This window comes from Erigeron canadensis, chromosome 7 (assembly GCF_010389155.1).
Source record: "Erigeron canadensis isolate Cc75 chromosome 7, C_canadensis_v1, whole genome shotgun sequence".
NCBI lineage: Eukaryota > Viridiplantae > Streptophyta > Magnoliopsida > Asterales > Asteraceae > Erigeron > Erigeron canadensis.
In genome coordinates, this window is record NC_057767.1 from 31,573,656 (window position 1) to 31,593,567 (window position 19,912).

The 19,912-nt window shown below is 32.6% G+C and overlaps 4 protein-coding genes across 5 annotated transcripts; 1 reads left to right on the forward strand and 3 right to left on the reverse strand.

The window, feature by feature from the left end:
* Positions 1-38: 38 nt before the first annotated feature.
* Positions 39-2,105, reverse strand: LOC122609307 (leucine-rich repeat and death domain-containing protein 1-like). Its single transcript, XM_043782358.1, has 2 exons — positions 438-2,105; positions 39-336 (listed from the first exon to the last, which is right to left on the reverse strand). The coding sequence occupies exons 1-2, from the start codon at positions 2,103-2,105 to the stop codon at positions 280-282; spliced, it is 1,725 nt and encodes a 574-aa protein (XP_043638293.1). The 3' UTR covers positions 39-279.
* Positions 2,106-2,204: 99 nt separating this feature from the next.
* LOC122609308 (probable disease resistance protein At1g61310) lies at positions 2,205-3,284 on the reverse strand. The gene has a single exon (XM_043782359.1). The coding sequence runs from the start codon at positions 3,282-3,284 to the stop codon at positions 2,205-2,207; it is 1,080 nt and encodes a 359-aa protein (XP_043638294.1).
* Positions 3,285-7,322: 4,038 nt separating this feature from the next.
* LOC122609309 (rhodanese-like domain-containing protein 4A, chloroplastic) lies at positions 7,323-14,707 on the reverse strand. The gene is made up of 6 exons (XM_043782360.1): positions 14,560-14,707; positions 14,309-14,442; positions 11,610-12,301; positions 9,723-9,825; positions 7,770-7,979; positions 7,323-7,689 (listed from the first exon to the last, which is right to left on the reverse strand). Exons 1-6 carry the CDS (start codon positions 14,705-14,707, stop codon positions 7,639-7,641), a joined length of 1,338 nt encoding a protein of 445 aa, XP_043638295.1. The 3' UTR covers positions 7,323-7,638.
* Positions 14,708-16,120: 1,413 nt separating this feature from the next.
* On the forward strand, positions 16,121-19,512 carry LOC122607813 (inactive LRR receptor-like serine/threonine-protein kinase BIR2). Of its 2 annotated transcripts, none has more exons than XM_043780863.1 (2): positions 16,121-16,219; positions 18,513-19,512. In XM_043780863.1, the coding sequence occupies exon 2, from the start codon at positions 18,556-18,558 to the stop codon at positions 19,216-19,218; it is 663 nt and encodes a 220-aa protein (XP_043636798.1). In that variant the 5' UTR covers positions 16,121-16,219; positions 18,513-18,555; the 3' UTR covers positions 19,219-19,512. The 2 variants fall into 2 exon arrangements, with proteins under 2 accessions (XP_043636798.1, XP_043636799.1); XM_043780864.1 differs by having other exon boundaries at positions 16,131-16,210.
* The last annotated feature ends 400 nt before the right edge of the window (positions 19,513-19,912 follow it).

Sequence of the window (19,912 nt, forward strand, 5' to 3'; positions counted from 1 at the left end):
ACATTTACTTCTTAGCCAAACAATATAAACTGCTAAATACTCTACCCAATCTGTGATCCAATTGTGTGATAAGAGTTTGATGTTTTCCATGATGATTTCGGGCTGTTTGCTAGAGTAATTAAAGAAGATTTCATTACGGTAACGATACAACTACTTTTTTTTTGAGAGACCCGAGGTAATGATACAACTTATAGTCCAAAGATTCGGGTCAGCAATCATCCACCAGGTATTGAAGAATTCCCAGATTTGGAGGCTGTGGAGCAATGAATGAAGAGGTATTCAGTAGTTCTTGTAATTCCACTCTTCTTCATCTTCAGCATCTTCAATTGGTTTTATCTGAAAATAAATACACAAATAAAAGTAAAATTACAACAAAATATGGATTTATTACCTTTGGCACTTGAATTAATGGAAGAATCAATAATTAAATTTATTACCTTTGGCAAAACATCATTGATGGCATTAGGTCCATCTAGCTGTAATCTTCGCCCAGCTCTCAGAACCAATATGCTTTTGAGCTTGGGTGTTTCATGGGTTCCATGTCCCCATATCTTCATACTAAAACAGTTACTTATTTCAACATCCACCAAAGATGGATATGTGATGCTACAATTCTCACTCCCGCCTGAGTAGAAGCTTTTAAGTCCCCATAAACCCTTAAGGGATATCTGGGCAAGGGAAGGAAACGCAATAATATTTTCAGATTCATCATCTCCACCCCAAATCACTTCCTCTAAAATTGTGGAATTTGTGATACTTAGGTCTTTGAGATTGACAAGGTCTTGTGCTACACGGACTGTAAATACTCTTTTTAACTTCTCACAACCTCTGATATAAAGAGTGACTAAGTTAGTAAGACTTACATGGCGTTTCCATAACACCCTCAAATTTTTTAGCTCTGTCAATCTAAGTTTTTTAAGCTCCATGAAAAACTTTTCCTCTGTTTTTGTACCATCATCATCATCATCCACTAAGCATGACACATTAGGGCAAGCATCCAGCTCAATATGCTCTAAGTTATTGAAACCTTCATGATACAAGGTCGGAATGATATTATCTAGTTTTTCAATTCTTTGTAGGATTGTAATAGGACTTCTCTCAATCAGTTTCTTTAACCACTTCACTAACGGAATCACAAGATGTTGACTTGAAATAATTAGATAACGATCTGAGCTCTTAGGCTCATTATATCGATAGAAACCTCCAATTTGAACAAAAAATCCTTTAAGATTTTCTATTTTAAAATCACCTTCAGGAATAATGTCAATACTATTCACCATTAGATCCAAATATGTGAGCTTTGACAACTTCATAACCTCAACAACAATACAACCATTAACTCCTTCACTCACCTTGCTAAGGTCGATGCACAACTCTTCCAAGTTCTCGAGCTTTGAAATCACACCCGGCGTTACATGAGTCATATTAAAACACCTATTAACTTCAAGCTGCCTTAAGTTCACCAACCGACCAATCTCTTTAGGAATTTCTTCGATTCCAGTACGATTGAGAATTAGAATCTCAAGCTCTTTCATCTCCCCAAGAACAGAAATCTCATTGAGAGATTTATTGCCACTGAGATTGAGCATGCGAAGTTTTGTGAGCAGCTTCAATGATTGTGGAAGGTGTGTAATATGACAATTCTTGATATCTAATACTTTGACTTCTTTCATGCCCTCAATGAATTTATCAGAAATCATTGACAATTCCATGTTGTCATTAACAAGGAAAATGTCAATGCTTGATGTATGAACCTCGCAGACTGGAAGATTGGAGATCCAGTTTTGCATGAGTGAAATACCCGTATAGCTTTCTAAGCTTTTGTTTCGTGGCTCCCATTTTGTCAAACCTTTACCAGCTTCCACCCAGTATCTTTTTTTACCTTGAGCTGAAATTAGCAATGCTACATCACGAACAACATCATGCATTTTGGTATAGCCTTCGCGTTCGGTATTCAACAACAAGCAAGAAGATGTGAGCATATTCACTGCATTTTGAACCCTGTATCTTGCATCCTCCATGCTCTCAAGGTTATCAAATTTTTCTAAGCCCACCATATAAAATACCAAGTCTTTCAACTCAATATCACAGTCTTCAGGGAACATGCTACAGAGCAAGAAGCACGACTTGGCTTCTTCACTTTCAAGGTAGTTATAGCTTAGCTGCAAACGAGTAAAGGCTTTCCGTATATCCGGATCTATTTCCTATGGTGCGGCTTTCTGTAGTCGAGAAAGAGCTGCTTGCCATGAACCGATGCTTTTGTTTTTCAAAGCATTGCCTACAGCCTTAACGAGAAGCGGCAAACCACCACACTCTTTAGCAACCTTGGCTGCAATCGGCTTCAGATCAACTTCAGTCTCCACTCTTTCACCAACAACACGTTTGAAAAGAATCCATGCTTCTTCTGTTGGCAAAGAGTTCACACAAATTTTAATTTGAGAGTTCATTTTCTCACACACATCTTCGTTTCTAGACGTTAGCAAAATTCTGCATTTCGTGCGGTTAATAGGAATGCACAATTCTTCTAGATCGACTGGCTCCCAGAGATCGTCTAATATGATTAGAATTTTGTCCCCGTTCATTATCCGCTTTGTTGCATTTTCAATATCTTTCTTAATCTCTTGAGCTTTTACAGTTTGGGAAACAGTTGTAAAAGCAACATCGTCAAATAGATGCTTTATTTTGGCAACGACTTCCTTGGCTATTGTTGTTTTGCCAACACCACCTAAGCCATAGATTCCAATGATTTGTTTGCTTTCATCTTCAAGAGCAGCAATGATAGCTTTAAGAGCTGAAGTGTGGGTATCCAGATCTTCAAGATTCTTTGTTTGGTAAACGTCTAGTTGCGTAGGGGGGAGAGTTTCAACAGAGACACAAGTCACAAATTGCGTGCCACTTTCTTTGTGCTCCTTAAGAGGAGTCATCATCTCGGTTGCTGCCTTACCGTAATGATATAGGGTGGCCCAGTTACCACACATTCCTATTTTGAAGCACGTCTTCTTGGCATTAACAAATTCTCCCAGAAACGCTTCGGCTTTGGATATCTCATCCCCTGCCTTGCCTAACCACTCTTCCACACCAACAATGAGATTATCACCTTTACCTCTGGCAATACCAATTTGTTGTTCAACCTGCCTCGTCATAACTTTGAGGCTATCAACTTCATTCTTTAATTTCTCAACATTTTGTTTGCAATTCCACATGTAACCAATCTTCTTTTTTGCCACATCAAACAACGTGTCCACTGCTTTCCCAACCACGGGACCAGCAACCACATCCGCCATCACTAATTCTTCTTCTTTTTTTTTGTGATTAGTTGGGATATGAAATTTATGACTCGTAGTAGTGAAAGATAAAAGTAGCCAGGGTTTATAAACAGGAAGCTATAACATACCAAGCATGAGACGATAACTTAACAGATCGAAGAAGAAAAAAGGATATTCTGATGAAACAAAAATCAAAGACGACCTACAATGAGATTATATATACTGAATTGATAGTGAATGAATGAATAAACAACTGAAAAAGGAACTGAAATGGAGAGTTGAAAAAGAAGAACAAGAAGACTATGAAATGAAGAGTAGTTGTGAATAGATGATTATTTTTAAGGATCAATTTAATAATTTGTAAGGTTGTTTATTGGCTAAGAAGAAAGGAAGAAAAAGATGAGATGAGTGTCATGTGTGAAAGGTGCGCGCACTGCACGAAACAATATAACTTTATGTATGTATGTATGTATATATTACGAGTATTATACACTATAAATGTAAAACCAGGCGAAAAAGCTTTTATAATTAATTACTGTATTATTCGTCCTTATTAGCGGAGGGAGGGAGACAAGCGCATGAGAATGTCAAAGACTAAGACGAATCGGACATAACTTAAACAAAACGCTTCCCTCCCCAAAACACTTTTTTATACATTTAGGAGAATTACACTTTCTGTCCTTAGAGTTGTCATGATTTTTCTTTTTTACCCTTGAAGTGAAGAAAATAACAAAAAAACACCTTGAACTTGACAATTCTTGCCAATTTTTTTCCCATGACTAACAACGTTTAATTTTCTCAGTTAAAATGATATATTTTCGTCATTTACCGCCGTTTTCTTCTTCTTTCCTTTATATATCCCAATACACACAAATTCGTAAAAACACACAAATTCATAAACCTATAATAGGTAGATAATTTATATTTTAATATTTACTCCGTAATCTAATTTAATTGTTAGCATTATTAAGTTGTTTTATAAATTTAATATATGGAAACTAAATTCAATAAATAATTATGTCGTTCAAAAACCCAATGCAACAACAATTATAATAAAAGGATAGATATAAAAGAAGATTCATATCAAATTGATAGATCGATTAGTATTAGATAAGTATTAGGTAACTTTGAATTAATATATTTTTTACTTAAAATAAAAGTGATACGTGTCGTGTAAGTAATATGCCAAATGTTGATTAAAAAAAAATCTTAATCATGTTTTAGTATATATTGGTGTGTATATATATATATACTAGGTATGACTGTTTAAGTTTTCCACACGCCGTTTAAATTATGGTGAAAGAAGTTTTAAAAAATTATAATCTAGATATAAACATTAATGTCATTAAAGAAATTGCAACAAATTAATCTAGATATAAACATTAATGATGGTTAAAAAGTATTTTGTGTTAAATTATATATTATTCCTTGGCCCTTTGTAGTTATTAATACAACCATTTTATTAAGTGGAGAATTATATACTCAGTATGAAATATCTGGTATGATGTCATATGAGTATTAGACTAATGATGGTTTTAATTTGGTTATTTTTGTGAACATCTATCAAGTCACATTTTAAACATTACCTCTATAGGAATGATTCATTTTGAGAAATATTTTTATAAAAAATGTGAAAACCGATTTGTACAACAAATTTCATTCAGTTATTAAAATAATAAAATTTCACCTAATTCATCTAACAAATCGTACATCGTTAGACAAAATAAAATATGGGTATTGTTAAAATTTCTTCATATTTCAATAAAGATGAAACTTGATATACATAAATACAAGATAATTATTGGCAAAGATAAATATGGAGATGACACATAAAATTTAGTGACAAATATGATTTATTTAATTCTTTTCTTAATTTTATCATTTAATTTAAATAAATATCATAAACATATAGTTAAAAAGATTTACTATATGATTTTTTATAAACATGTTTTATTATCTCATGAATTTTAAATATTTGAATACATTAATTGGTAATGAATATTTTTATGTCGTGTAAACAGATGTAAAATGTTTACATGGAATAACAAATCACTAACTATCACTTGGGAAATCTCTTAGCAAAAGCTAGATGCCGTTTTTAAAGAAAATATAGTACAATTGTACAAAATCTATATAAGGGGGAAAATATTTACCAAAATAATATTTAACATTTATAAAATCCTACGTTTTTTATTTTACTTCATATTTTCTCTATATATATATTTAAAAATTTATAGTTAAAATATTATAAAGAATATATAAAAATGCCATGTAGGATTTAATCATATATGGCAATGCTATAAGCTAGCTTTAACTTGCAGATACTCTAGAATCGTTCGAATTCGTACTGTTTTAATAATTATATAGATATATATGTTGTAACCTCTAAAAAATATATGTTGTAACCTTAAACGTGTGAACAATGTTATAATACTCAAAAGCTTCACTTTCATGCATAGTCCATAAAATTAATATTAATACAATGTATAAATAATTATCATTATTTAAGTGTTTATAACAACATATTGATACATGAAAAGTGAAAAGTCATAACTTTTATGCATCTCCGACAAACATTGACGAAAATGCAGATGCTTGAGGCGGGTTTGACATGTTATGCTGTTATAGTGGGGAGTGATATTTATAATTTGCTTTTTTTTTTTCTCGTGAATCTAATTGTTTGTATCTATATCTATGAATGTATATGTTGTATTGGGATGAATAAAGGATATGAAAAGAAGAAGAATAGAAGTGGGTGGTAAATGACAAAGGTACCCTCACTTTAACGCATAAGTTTTAACGACGTTTCTCGTAGAAACAAAAATTACAAAACTTGCCAAGTTCAAGGTTTACTTTTGTTACTTTTTCAGTTTAGGGATGAAAAATGAAAATCGTGTCAACATTAAGAAAAAAAAAGTGTATTATATATATTCATTATATATTTCAATTTCGTACTTTTGAAGTTCGAAAAATAATTTTAAATCGTGTAAAGCATGCTTTAATTAACAGTGTGAAAGGTGCAAGAAACAATAACTCTTGGCATATATGTTCAAAAAAATTGTAGAACCAAGTGAAAAGGCTTACAAGCGCATATGGATTTCACACATCAAGACCAATCTGTCATTGAATTTATATATTTTAACAAAACGCTCCGCTCCGCTCCCCTCCCCTCCCTAGACTTTTCACAGATCAAGACCAATCTGTCTTCAACTTCAAGACGAGCGCATGTGAATTTCAGACGAATATACCCCAGATTTACTATCAAGATTACATTATATTATTATACTCCACATTGTTGTAGGCTATTAAAATGGAAGGGTAACTAGTTGAGAAAAATAAAAGGAACCAAATTTATAATCTAGCATATATAAGCTAACCACTTTTTTTTTAACCGGGCATCTCCCTTTTTCATTTATCGCCTTAAGGTGCTAATGAGGTCATGTCACTTCAAGCCTGACTTCGTCTTTGACTACCTTAATCCATATACGATTGATATATAAGTTAATCTAACCACATACTCAGCAGTCAGCACTCTATAGCGTTTGGACCCATCTCCCAAATTCATCCACAAACACAACTATGCATCCCACACTACTATTGCCACTTTAAATAAAGGGTGGGCAACAACACAATTATGTATCTCAGACAATCTCATAAGATAATATGGAACAGTGTGATGCTTGAGAAGTGTTTTTAAGTGTCAAACTGTCGATTGATCTTTTTGAAATGTATACAAGTGGACTGCAAATGGAGATTTGGTTGAAAAGTGGAATTACTGTACATATTTTGATTCACAAACAAAAAGAGGCATAACAACCAGGAACCACCCACTACCGCTGCAGCCGCAGTGGTGGGCACTGGGCAGGTGACTGCAGAGTAGCACCATAAACTACACAACCACTTTAGCAGTGATGGCTGATGGGATGACCCTAGCGCGTTGAAGGGCTGGTGGTGCTATGGTGGCTTTACAGAACAAAACGTATATATGCATTACCATAACTTTCAAATGATAATTGTGCATTTGTGTAAATAATCTACGTGACTTGAAATGAATTCTATCGAGAAGTGAAACTCATTTTGAGCTTGCAATCATGTGAGAGATCCCTGATCAAAACCCATCATCATAGATCTCAGTATCTCACAAAATCATTTTCATGGACTAAGAGGTGTATGAGACCAAAATACTATACAAAACAAAATATCACTATGCAATAACTCACATACATCTTTACTAAGGCCTTAAGTTCAATTCTAACCTGACCAAAAGAAACGAATGAAACAAGGACTGTCAAAACCTGTTGATACCATGGTTTTTGGAAATAATGACCGCTTTTGAGTTAACTCAGTGATTTGTTCTGAAGACTCATCTTCATTATTGAGGCTTGGATGGAGTTGGAGATGATGGTGGTTTCATATTGGGATACTGCAAATTTAAATTTTTTTGCATGATTAGAATCTTTAATATCTGTCATTAAGTCGACAAAAAAAAGAGCATGATCTTACCATTGAGTATGGAGACAACGATTTTGTATTTTGTTCAGCAGATGTGTTGGCATATCCATTAGTTTGCTTAATTTCGGCTACAGTAGCTAGCTGGCTCTTGACTTCACTTTCTTGCTCGATGGCTCCATTATTGTTTGCTTCAATTGACTTTTTGAGTTTCGCTTTAAGGTAAATATGTACAGATGGTGGGAGCAGCGTTTCTTGAATTTCCTGTTAACCAAAGCAACCGTAAATAACAACGGGAAATAATGAAAGGGCTGTTGTGACGTAGGAAAATCAGTTTCTTACACCCTCTTCCTTCGCCCACATCACTATCATTCAACTTTCCCTCAAACACTTATTTATTTGACTCAGTTATCACACAAGTATCACCCAATACACCTAAAACTAAAATAAGTGTATATGAAATATAGGAAAAGTGGGCAGGCAGACCACCGACCTTTTCTTCCTTCTCCCCAGTGACCACCTTTCCTCTCCTTTTCCATCATTCCTTCCCTCTCTGGCTACAACCCTCACCTTTTCTTATTCCCATACCTATTCCTCTTGGAAAAAACTTATTAAGAAAACCAAGCCTGGATTGATGTTTACAGGTGGCAAGTGCATGTGGTAGAGCATTACAGAATGTGCAGGTCAGGGGTTGGAAACCCCCTTTACCAGATTTTCCCTCTCAATTTTTTTATTCTTCAAATTATAAGGACCCCTTAATCAACTAAACACCTAAATTGCAACCCTTTTGTATTATATTAATTTTACCTCTTAACTTATCAAATTTACTGTTTTATTTATTAAAAAAAAAGAGATGATTTTGATAACGTTACAATTGTGAAAAATTTCAATCTCTAACCTCGTCATAACAATATGACTTATCTTTTTTTATCAACATAATCTGCCCGATTGATCAATTTGACTGGTTCAACTGGTTGCCTTGAATAGGTAAGAAACCACATGGTTTTCAATCCAGAATCCTCCACTGAACGTTGCAATTCTCAAGAAATCCCACAAAATGGAAAAAGGACTATTTTTGAAGGGAACTGCATGCTCACTTCTTTTGAAAAAATTGTACCTTTTCAACTAGTATGAATTCTACTGACGTTCCACGGTCATTAATAGTGCTAAATTACGATTGGACAACTATAAGGGAGGCTTCAGTTATCTGTTAAAGCTGCTTATCAGTTTTAATGTTTGTGTAAAACAGAAAAGGTTATGATCCTTCAAACTTTCTGATTCTCAAAGGTCAAAAAATCAGATTTGGAGAAGCATGCAAGGTGTTAGTAAAAAAAACTTCTGTTACGGAGAAAAATGTTAAACTACCTATATAGCCCTAACAAGAATTCGGATTCTTTACGTTGGATTGATCACTTATCAAAAGCATATCCAAAAGCCCCTAATTCTTGTGCTCATGTGTTTTTTTTTTTTTTTGTAAACATGGGTATCCTCTGTGGCCAAGAGTTAAAGAGCTGACTCGCTTTGCGAACGCAAAGTCAAAGCTGGTGAGCTTTTGTGGCAACTAGGGTATCTTTTCTGAAGGAACTATGAATTGAACCTGTGACCTCCAGGGAGTTTCACCCTTTTGGAAACACATGCTCAACCAACGACCACCACCCAGTGGTTTGCTCATGTGTTTTCTAGATTCACTAACATCTAGGGTAATTGGATGGAAACACCCTGATCCCATGTACTATTTGGTACCCACAAATCCCCTAGCCAGGCTAGTGTCCAAGTGATTCTCAATCATTTAATAATCTCCTGATTATCTCAAGTTTGCTTTTGGCAAGACTCGAACCCAAGACCTCCCCTGGAAAGTGGCGGCTGGTGGCCACTGGGCTATTATCCAATGGTTGATTCACTAACATATGTATCCAGTGAAGATCCAAAATCGTAGCACATTGTGTTATAATCATGGTATGTGGCAGAAAATATATAGCATTAGAGTAAGGAAGAAGCGAATCGTACCAGCCATCCATTGTTGCCTCTAACTCCACCTCGGATAGCATAAGCCTCTTTGAATCCATTCTTAAACAATAACTCAGCTACGTTCATGGAGTTACCATCAAAACTACCTTACAGACAAAAAAAATGAATCAAAAACAGAGACTTCTCAGGAAAAGAGAAGATGCAAAGGCATAATTGAAGATAAAATAAAATGGAGAAACACAGCCACTTTCAAGTAAATTGGAGTGTGAGGTGGGAGGTGTAGTAGAAACAATATTCATTTCTTGGTAGACGGCATCACCCTTTTTGTATAAGTTTGACAAATGTTTTAAAAACTGGTTTTTTGGTTGACCCGGTGTGGTCATCAGTTTAAGTTGAACTGTTTAATTGCTATATACAATAACCCACATACTCAAAGAACGATAAAGTGTACATAATACATTCTCACTTTCATAATAATCACTAAACGTGGTAATATGGGGGGCTGGTTGGGTCATGTAATGCGACAAAACAGGTTTTGGAATGCAGCAAGTTGACTTGCAACAGGGTGGATTGACCCACAACATTGCTCTTGAAGACACTTTTTCTTCTTTTTTTTTTTTGTTGAAATAACTAATTTTGTGAGGGGTATGTCGGATAGGCTCCCAGTGTTCCTCACCAAGTCTGACCCCTTGGTTTAGGCATTTGACCCTACTTGCAGCTTTCCCTTTTAAATACGATCATATTACAATTATGCTATATTTTAATAAATAAGCAATATCAGAGGCTTTAAACACTAAAATGAAACTTAAGTAACTTTCAAGTTCCAACATATTTGACTATTCAACCGTTGGGATAAAACCAGTATAAGATGCTATAGCACTAAAATGCAATTTGGGTGATTTTCAACTTGTTTGACTGTTCAAGCCATTTGACTCATTGGGGATAAATCATAACCCAAGTAGAAATATAAATAACTAAAAGGGTCAAAGATTTTACCTCTAATAATTACTACAGTATATTATCAGGATAGTTAATCTCACATATACAAAATCACAATTGCAGTAAATGATAAAGGGTTGTGCAATGTGGTCACCTCTACAGTTGTTGCAACGATATACTATAGGTGAGATTCTTAAATTCTTGCAAAACACAATGCCACAACTATTCCTTTTAAAATGCACCCAAAAGAACTACCATACTTAACTTTACTTATTATATTAAAGATCAATTTCCCATCATATGTATGCAACAAGACCGGATCATTATCAGCATCTTAGTGCTATTTATGCATTAATTTCCCATTTAGAGTAAAGATGGATGTTGAGCTTTAACTATGCTAACTATCAACACTGATCTAATTTCCATTGAAAATATGTCAAAGATTCAGTTTTATCTCAAGTTCACATTATATGCAACACAAACACAAATAAACTTTAACGGGTGATCAACTTTTTCACCTACAATCGCAAACTAACATTTTTAATTCATGTCAAATTGCAGATCACTATACTTAGCTACAAAGTACCAACAAATGCAAAATACACAATATTCATAACTAAACCAGTCAAAACTTCACTATCTAAACAGGATCACTATCAGCATCTTGGTGCTATTTATGCATTAATTTCTCATTTGGATTGAAGAACCAAGGATATTGATCTTCATTATGCTAACTATCAACACTCATCGAATTCCATAAAACTAATGTCAAAGATTCAGTTTTATCTTAATTTCACATTTTCTTGCATACAAACACAAATAAACTTAACGGGTGATCAAGTTTTCCACTTGATCGCAAACTAAACATTTTTAATTCATGTTAAAATGCAGATCACTATAGTATGCTACAAAGTACCAACAAATACAAAATACACAATATTATCATTAAATAAATTAAAACTTATAAAACAATATGCAAAAACTCACTTGTCAAGAATATAAACACTAGTATTCTGATAATCCTCAAACTGCTCCTTAACTTTCTTAACAAACCCCTCATCATCATCACCCTCAACGAACTCAACCTGCACCACATTCTTACCAAAAATCTTCAAATTCGGCGAACCCAAAACCCGTAAAGTCTTGCCATCCCTTATATCCAACATTTGAGCATTCGGGTCATCTTTAATTTTCTTAAAAGCATCAATGGCAGAAATATATTTATACTTTCTTAAATACTCTTGGCTAACAGGAATAACATACAACCAAATAAAAACAACCCCAGCTACAAAAAACGGATACTTGTTAAAAAAATCATCAATTGAGACCACAATTTGTTCTAAGTTGATTTTCGCCGAGTCTGCGAAAACTGGCGGTTGGTTTTCGGAAGCAAGTAAAGATAGTGGGGAGTGAAATGTGGTGAACAGAAATGATAAAGTTTGGATTTTTAGAGATGGGGTTTTGATTTGGAGAAATGGGTTGGTTGATTTGGGATGTTTTTTGTTGATATGAATGGAATTTGGGGTGAATTTAAGGAAAATTGGTTTTGGGGTTTTGAAAATGGAGGTGGTTTTTGGGGAAGATGATAGGCCAATAGACAGAGATTCCATTACAGAGAGATAATGGATGAATAAAAGTGATGTAAAATGATAAGATATGTGGCGGGATAATATGGTTAACTACTGGTAACTATATCATTTAGGTCAAAAACACCGCGGTTAAATTTCGACTTTTAATTTCATATCTCTATCTCTTCTGCTTTTTATTTTCTTGTTTCCAATCCTAAAAAAGTGTCATATTTCTTTCTTTTTTCGCATAATTTTATTTTTCTAAAACATCGGTCTCAAGTTGTCAACTTTTTTGCTCCTTAAAAAACAGTATTCTCCCTCCTATTTTGAGCCGAAGTTCTCTTTTTTTATCTTAGATAAATATTATTAGCAGACTCTCTACCTTAAGGAGTGGTAAAACTGTTTACATATCAATCATCCCCAAACATCATCACGGTATTTGACCTAAAATCCACGAAAAACTGCATTGGGTGTTAGTTACTTGTTTTGTATAATCGAATAATAACATCAATGAACATCTCATTATAGAGTTGTGAAGCCTTGCCAATTGTACTCATTTCTATATGATATAAGAGATGATCAAAAGCTGGTCTAGTTTTTAATTTTCCATAGAGTTGTGAGTAATTATTTATTTTATGCTATATTATTACCTCCGTCTTACTAGAAGTGTCTAGTTTTGAATTTTCAAAGTCTTTATTTTGTATCTTTGACGTTAAATATTTTTGCTTGTATTCTATAATACTTGATGAAAAATATATGAACTGATTGAGTTTTAGATATATTTCTATTTAGTATAATTTTCATCAAGTTTTATATAATGCAATAAAAAGTAATTAGGGTCAAAGTTATAAAAGAAAGACTTTGAAAATTTAAAACTAGACAATTCTAGTATGACGGAGGGAATATATTATAAAACATTTGTATTTTTCATTTTTTAATAAAACATTTGTATTCTTCATTTTTTACAATTAGTTAGTTGATAACCCTAAAATGTCTGTCCCTTATATTCACTATTTTATTTTTATACATTCCCCTTAATACATACCTATATATATCTTTAATAAAGTTAACTTACTCTTACCTACACCATCTATCAATAGATGCATCTATCTTTTAATAGGATGGAGGGGGTTTATTAACTTTTAAGCATTCTCATAAGGATTTGTTCTATTGTAATTTTTTATTCTAATATTATTATCCACCATCTACAAAAAGCATAATGATCTAGTAATTCAGAACTAAGGGTGGTTTCACCGATAATAAATCAATCGATACTAAATCTGTTTTCATCAAACCTCTTAAATTGAAGTCATCGTTTTTTTACCAGTATTCGAAATCAAATCAAGATGGTTTCTTTAATCGGGAAAATAATATCTACCTCACCACAGACAACCTTGCATATCCTTTTACAAAGGAAAGTAATATATCTACAACATATTTTTACCCATCTACAACAAAAATATATATTTTACTACACAGTATACAAATGTGTAAAACATACATTGTTATAGATAACCAAAATATATTGTAGATATATCACTCACAAACCATTATCTATATTTCTCATGTAATTAAATAACAACAAATTTTATAATTTTTGTTGTTACGTGAAAATAAAAAAAAAAGGCAATTGTCTCTTTACTTCAATAGGTATGATATCCTTTTTTATGATCCTTACATTTCCTATAATAACTCTTCCTAGCACTCACCAATTATACGCAGAGAGATTATTTCTTTTTACGTACAATAAATAAATAGTGCAAATGTTTACATATGGAGAGGTCATGTGAAGGATTTAAAGGGTTGACAACCTCCCACTTCTTTTTTCACCACTTATTTTTAACTAATTATATTATGTCACCTCAATTTCACTACTCACTCATGACTCATTCAAATTTCATTGACATCCGACCACTCACTTCACCACTCATTTTACAATTTTCATTTTATTTAAACATTCAATTTTCATTAAATTAAAAACATTACATAATAAATAAAAATAAAACATACATAATACTTAAAAAACATTACAAAAACATTACATAATAAATAAAAACATAACTAACATAATAACTTTAAAATACATAAATACTAACACTCGGAATAGTCCGAGTCCACAGTACTATCACCGTTGTTACGATAAATGTAGCGGTATGGTTCAGGTGACCCGACAATGTCGCCAGGTGGAGGAGATACGTACTCCTCCCCCGGGTCAGAGTAGTAAGGTACATCCTCACCATCACCGACATTGCCTTGCCAGAACACCCCGTGGTCTAACGTGGATGTCAAAGTCGTAGAGGCGGTGGTAAGCTAAAAAATAACTTGATTCAGCCAATCCATCTTCTGATGAAGATACACGAGATACTCACTTTCGTTAAGGTTAAGAACCCGATTGGGAGCCATCAGTTGGTCGATCTGGGCTTGGTAAGCGGCCTTGTTTTCAGACACGCTCTGAATGACGTTGTTTACTACAGTGCGGTGTCTCGAGTCGTAATTCAGGTGGACTTGGATCGCCATTTTAACATCACCAAGGTTCATTGGATTGTTAGCCTGTAGTAAAATGAGATTTGTATTAGAAGGTAAAGTATTTAAAATTAGAGAGTTGTGTGTAAATATGTAGTGTGTAGTATATATAGGAAAGGTGAAAAGGTAAAAGAGAAAAAAAAAAGAAAAGCAAACGGCTCAAAAGTTTCAAATTCCAACCGTTGGACCTCGATATGCATGCAAGGATTGGATGGTCGAGTGCGTGGTGTGACCACTCGTTTTCATACCACGACGCGTGGTGGAACGTTGGCGGTGGTGTTGAGTGTGGTGCCACATCCATAATGCGCCCATATTCCATCTGTTGCCAACCCCCTTAGGAACAACCAACTCCAAGTACCAAATTAGTGGGAAAGTAAGAGAAAATGAATTACAGAGAGTCCATCAAGATAAGATCATCCATAACCTATCATTTTTATATTTTTTTAAAGGTAAATTTCGCTTAAAAGTTTGTATCAGATAAGTACTTTAATGTTCACTATTAGTATCATGAAATGTAACAAACTTTGGGCAGATGTTTATAGTGGGAAATAACTAAAGTCGTGTGTATTGTATGTAAACAACTCAAAATTATGTTTATTGTATGTAAGAAAACATACGTGACAACCATATATAGTTGTCACTTGTTAAATTTTGATTGGTTGGATACATTTTCTTACATATATACAATAAACATAATTTCGAGTTGTTTACATACAATACACACGAATTATTTATTTCATACTATAGACATTCGTCTAAAGTTTGTTATATTCGAGGATACTTATCCCTGTATGTTAACACCGTCTTTTCACAAACTCCGTATTTTCCTTTTACCCCTAACCTATCTGTCAACTACCAAATTAGACCCCAATGTTTTACTTTTAAAAGTAAAATTGTATTAAATTAATGAAAAAAATATTCACATCCGTAGTTTGTAGCAATGGATTGAAATCTGTAAAGCGTTTTGGAAGTTTAGTTAAATAGCACAAAGTAATTATCATAATTATATAAGTAGTCAAACATTAAAAAGTTGACATATATAAAATAATAAATTTTGACTTTTAATTTAGATGGTTACGATTTATTTCTTGATCTATTTCAATGGTTAAGATCATTCTACAACTATATTTTTTTCTCTTAGTTGTGATAGCCATTAATATATATAATACATAAAAAAAAAGGCAAAACCTTCACCGTCAAAGTGGACGAAGACCTTCATTAATGAGCTACCACCTAGTCAATTTACCGGTTCAAATGAGTGCGATGACCTATACCATGCATGAATTAAAAAACTTATGTTAGTCTTACTTGAACAAGTCAACCAGTCGTGATCACTTGTAGTTGCTATGCATCTACTTTTTTGACCATATTTAGCAATAACTATCCATTGTATATATATACACACACATACGCTCGCACACACTTGTTACTAATCAATTCTGTTGTGGCAAGTGGCAACCTCCTCTAGTCCTCTCAAATCAAAATTACATCTTCAAGGTGCCCATTGTATGTTCTTCATCTTCATTTCTTTTACTTTTTATTTTTTATATACGATCTTCAAACTTATGCATAATCTTTTATTTTCATTTGGAGCAATTAATGATGATTTTGTGTTTTTTGTATTGTTATTTTGTATGCTTGTTTGCTAGGAATTTATCATTTACTTCTGAATTATACAGATTACAGCATGAATTAAAAGTGTCAAAGAAAAAATATAGAGTTAATTTCATATTTCCCCTCCCTAAATCATACAAATATCATATATACCCAACTTAAATAAATAATATCATATTTTCCCTCTTTCAATTATAAAAATATCATATATATCCAATTCAATAAATTTGATAATTTTTAAATAATTAAAACACTTAACAATTATTTGTAACTATGTTAATGGCTGTTTTAACCTTTAGTTCTCTTAAAGAAAAACAAAACTCTCGACTATTTTATTTATCTTTCAATCTTGACAAACAAGTATATGTGAATTTTTTTGCAATGTGATATGTATAAGTGTATAACTACATTATGTACGTAGTCGACAAATAGAATGTAGTGAGTAGTCTTTTAGATAGTATTTAAATTCATGTTCAGCATATGAGTGTCATAACATGATATGTATTGTTTATATCTTATGTTTTCACCAAATTCTTATGTCATAATATTTTGGATCAAATTCATAACATTTGTATATGTAACAATCAAACTATTCATTAATGTCACTTCAACAATGAAGAATTGTTTTATCTTGTTCGACTAAAAAGTCAAATGCATTTCTCGTGTGTCCTAATTTCACTTTTTATTCAAGAACTTTAATTATATTTTAATTTTTAAATAAACTTTGAAGTTATAAATTATTTGTAAATTAGATTATATAAATTAGCTGATTCGTGATTTAATTTTGATAGCTCATTAGTGTAGATCTATAAATGATACTGGTGTTTACAAGAGAATCTGAAAAATGTATAATGGTAACTAATGTACAAAATCGAGTTAACAATTATTAAAGAACTTTAAATACAATTAAATTATTAATTCAGGTATATATGATATTTATAGCATTTAAGAAGGGGAAATATGATATTGTTTATTTGAGTTGAATATATATGATATTTGTATGGTTTAGGGAGGGGAAATATGAAATTCTCTCAAAAATAGATGTTATTTTTACATAACAAAAAGTATACTCGTATACTTTAGAGTGTTGCAATATATTTACTTGGTAGCAAGATATTAGTGACAATTATTCCTACTTAATTTCCAACTAAAACTCATACATCATCAATATGATAACCCTTTTTCTTGTTTCTTACATGTAAGTGTATTAAACTTGATTTGCTACTTATTTGTATACTACTTTTCAAAACATCTATTTTATGTATCAAACTTTCAAGTTTCAATTTTTGCTATGGCATGCATGTGGCATCTTAAAACTTGTAAAACACTAACATAACATGAGTTTCAAATGAAATGACAATTTATATGGTTGTCACCATGGACGGAGCTAAGGTGGGGGCAGTGTGGGCAGCTGTTTCCACTCCAATCTTGGTACAATGCAAAAATTTTCAATTTAAATAGTATATTTATAACTTGTCTTAAAAAAATAATAAAAAATAAAAGGGAAATACATACAAATGTTATTTTCGTTGTCATAAGTGTATTATTTGAAAGTCATTGGTATTTGAAGCATTAGTTTTGAGGTAAATCTATCAATTGAGATAGTATAGCTTGAGTTTAGAAAAAAAAAAAAACTTGAAGAAAGCAATTTCTTTATTTGAGTAAGTATATAAATGTGTAATACAACCAACTACTAAATGTAAGAAAAAACTAATTGTTTCATACAAACTTATATATTTTGGGTTTTTTTTAATTAATATTCATGAGATTAGCTAGTAATATCATTTCTTTTAGGCGTCTATTTTCTATTCTCTAGCTAGGACCCAATTGCGTTTAATATTATCGTATACGACTCTTATAAATATGAAAAACGACTTCTAAATTTGCCCCCTCTTAAAAAAATTTTTGGCTCCGTCCCTAGCTGTCACGTGAGGTTTTTTTTTTTATAAAGAAGTAACCATATATGTAAAATAACATTGAAACGAAACTTGGATATATACAATAGACTGAATAGAGGCTTTAAGAGCTGATCACTGTATATATATATATTAAATATTAATATTAATATATATATACATTCACAAAACAAGACAATACCAATACAAGAAAAATTTAATACATTTAGATACATACATGTCCCAAGAAATAGTCTGAAAATTCAAATTATTTTCTCCTTTTTTTTCAGGTTCAACTATTAAACACCAGAGTTTCTTTTTCCTTTTAGTGCAATGGCACCAAGCAACAAAGTAACAATCCTTAGTTTCTTCTGGATGCTTTTATATAGCAATGCTATCGACACCAATATCAATTGCCTCAAAGCGTTCAAAGACTCTATGGAAGATCCAAATAACTTCTTATCTTCATGGAATTTCAGCAACGCTGCGGAAGGATACATGTGTACCTTTATTGGCATCGAATGTTGGCACCCCAATGAGAACAGGGTTCTAAACATTCGTCTTCCCAATCTAGGACTTAAAGGCATGTTACCCATTGAACTTGCAGAATGTACCTCTATGACAGGATTAGATCTTTCAGGAAATCTTTTATACGGAACTCTTCCAACCAACATATCGAAAATCCTACCTTTTGTAACGTACCTTGATTTATCCGCAAACAATTTCTCAGGACAAATTCCACAGAACCTTGCAAACTGTTCATACCTCAATGTCCTCAAATTAGATAACAATCATTTTTCGGGTCAGATTCCTGTTGGACTAGGGAGGCTTACTCGTATTCGTGAGTTTAGTGTTGCAAACAATAGTTTGTCTGGGCAAGTTCCGGTTTTTCAAAATGGCAATATTTCGGCAGGGAGTTACGTAGGTAATCCTGGATTATGCGGAGGCCCGTTGCCGCCATGTCATCAAGGACCAAGTAACAAAACCAATACATAGACCATAATTTGTTCTGAGACTAGTTACTATAAATAAAGTTTGTGTTCTAGCTTGCTTTAAATATGTTGGGGTTGTGTTTCTCTATTTGTTTATAATGTATGTTCTGTATGTATACTTGTAGAAAAACATGAATCTACATTCATAATGTCTTCAAAGTGGTGGTCTCACAAGTTTACAACATTTTGATACAAGAATAATATCTTGTTAAAATATGTCTAATAACATATGCTTTTCACTCCAACATGTTACTTATGCTAAAACTTAAAGTTATATTTGAGACTTGTTTTGAGTATTCTAAGTTGTTTTCTCTTACTATTACCTATGGGTCTCAGTCTTAATAATACGAGTATCTATTACGATCACTCAATTATGTCAATGAGACACAAATCAACTCACACATATAATCCTAAGGACCGTCTCATGACAAGTCAGTGAGATTTTTTTCTTTTAAACTATCTGATTGAGTTCTGCATCCATGGCGAACAAATTCAGATCCAAAAATTTATGATCACTTAATTTATATTTGTTTAAATTTATGGGTTTTGCTAAACGCATTTATCATGCATTAAATAGTTGAACACTTACCATAAAATTAAGGATAAACTTTTGATATAAAAAGTACAAATTTTTATATATACACTTTAAGTAAAACTTTAAGGGTTGTGTTTAAAAATTTTCTTAAATTTATATATAA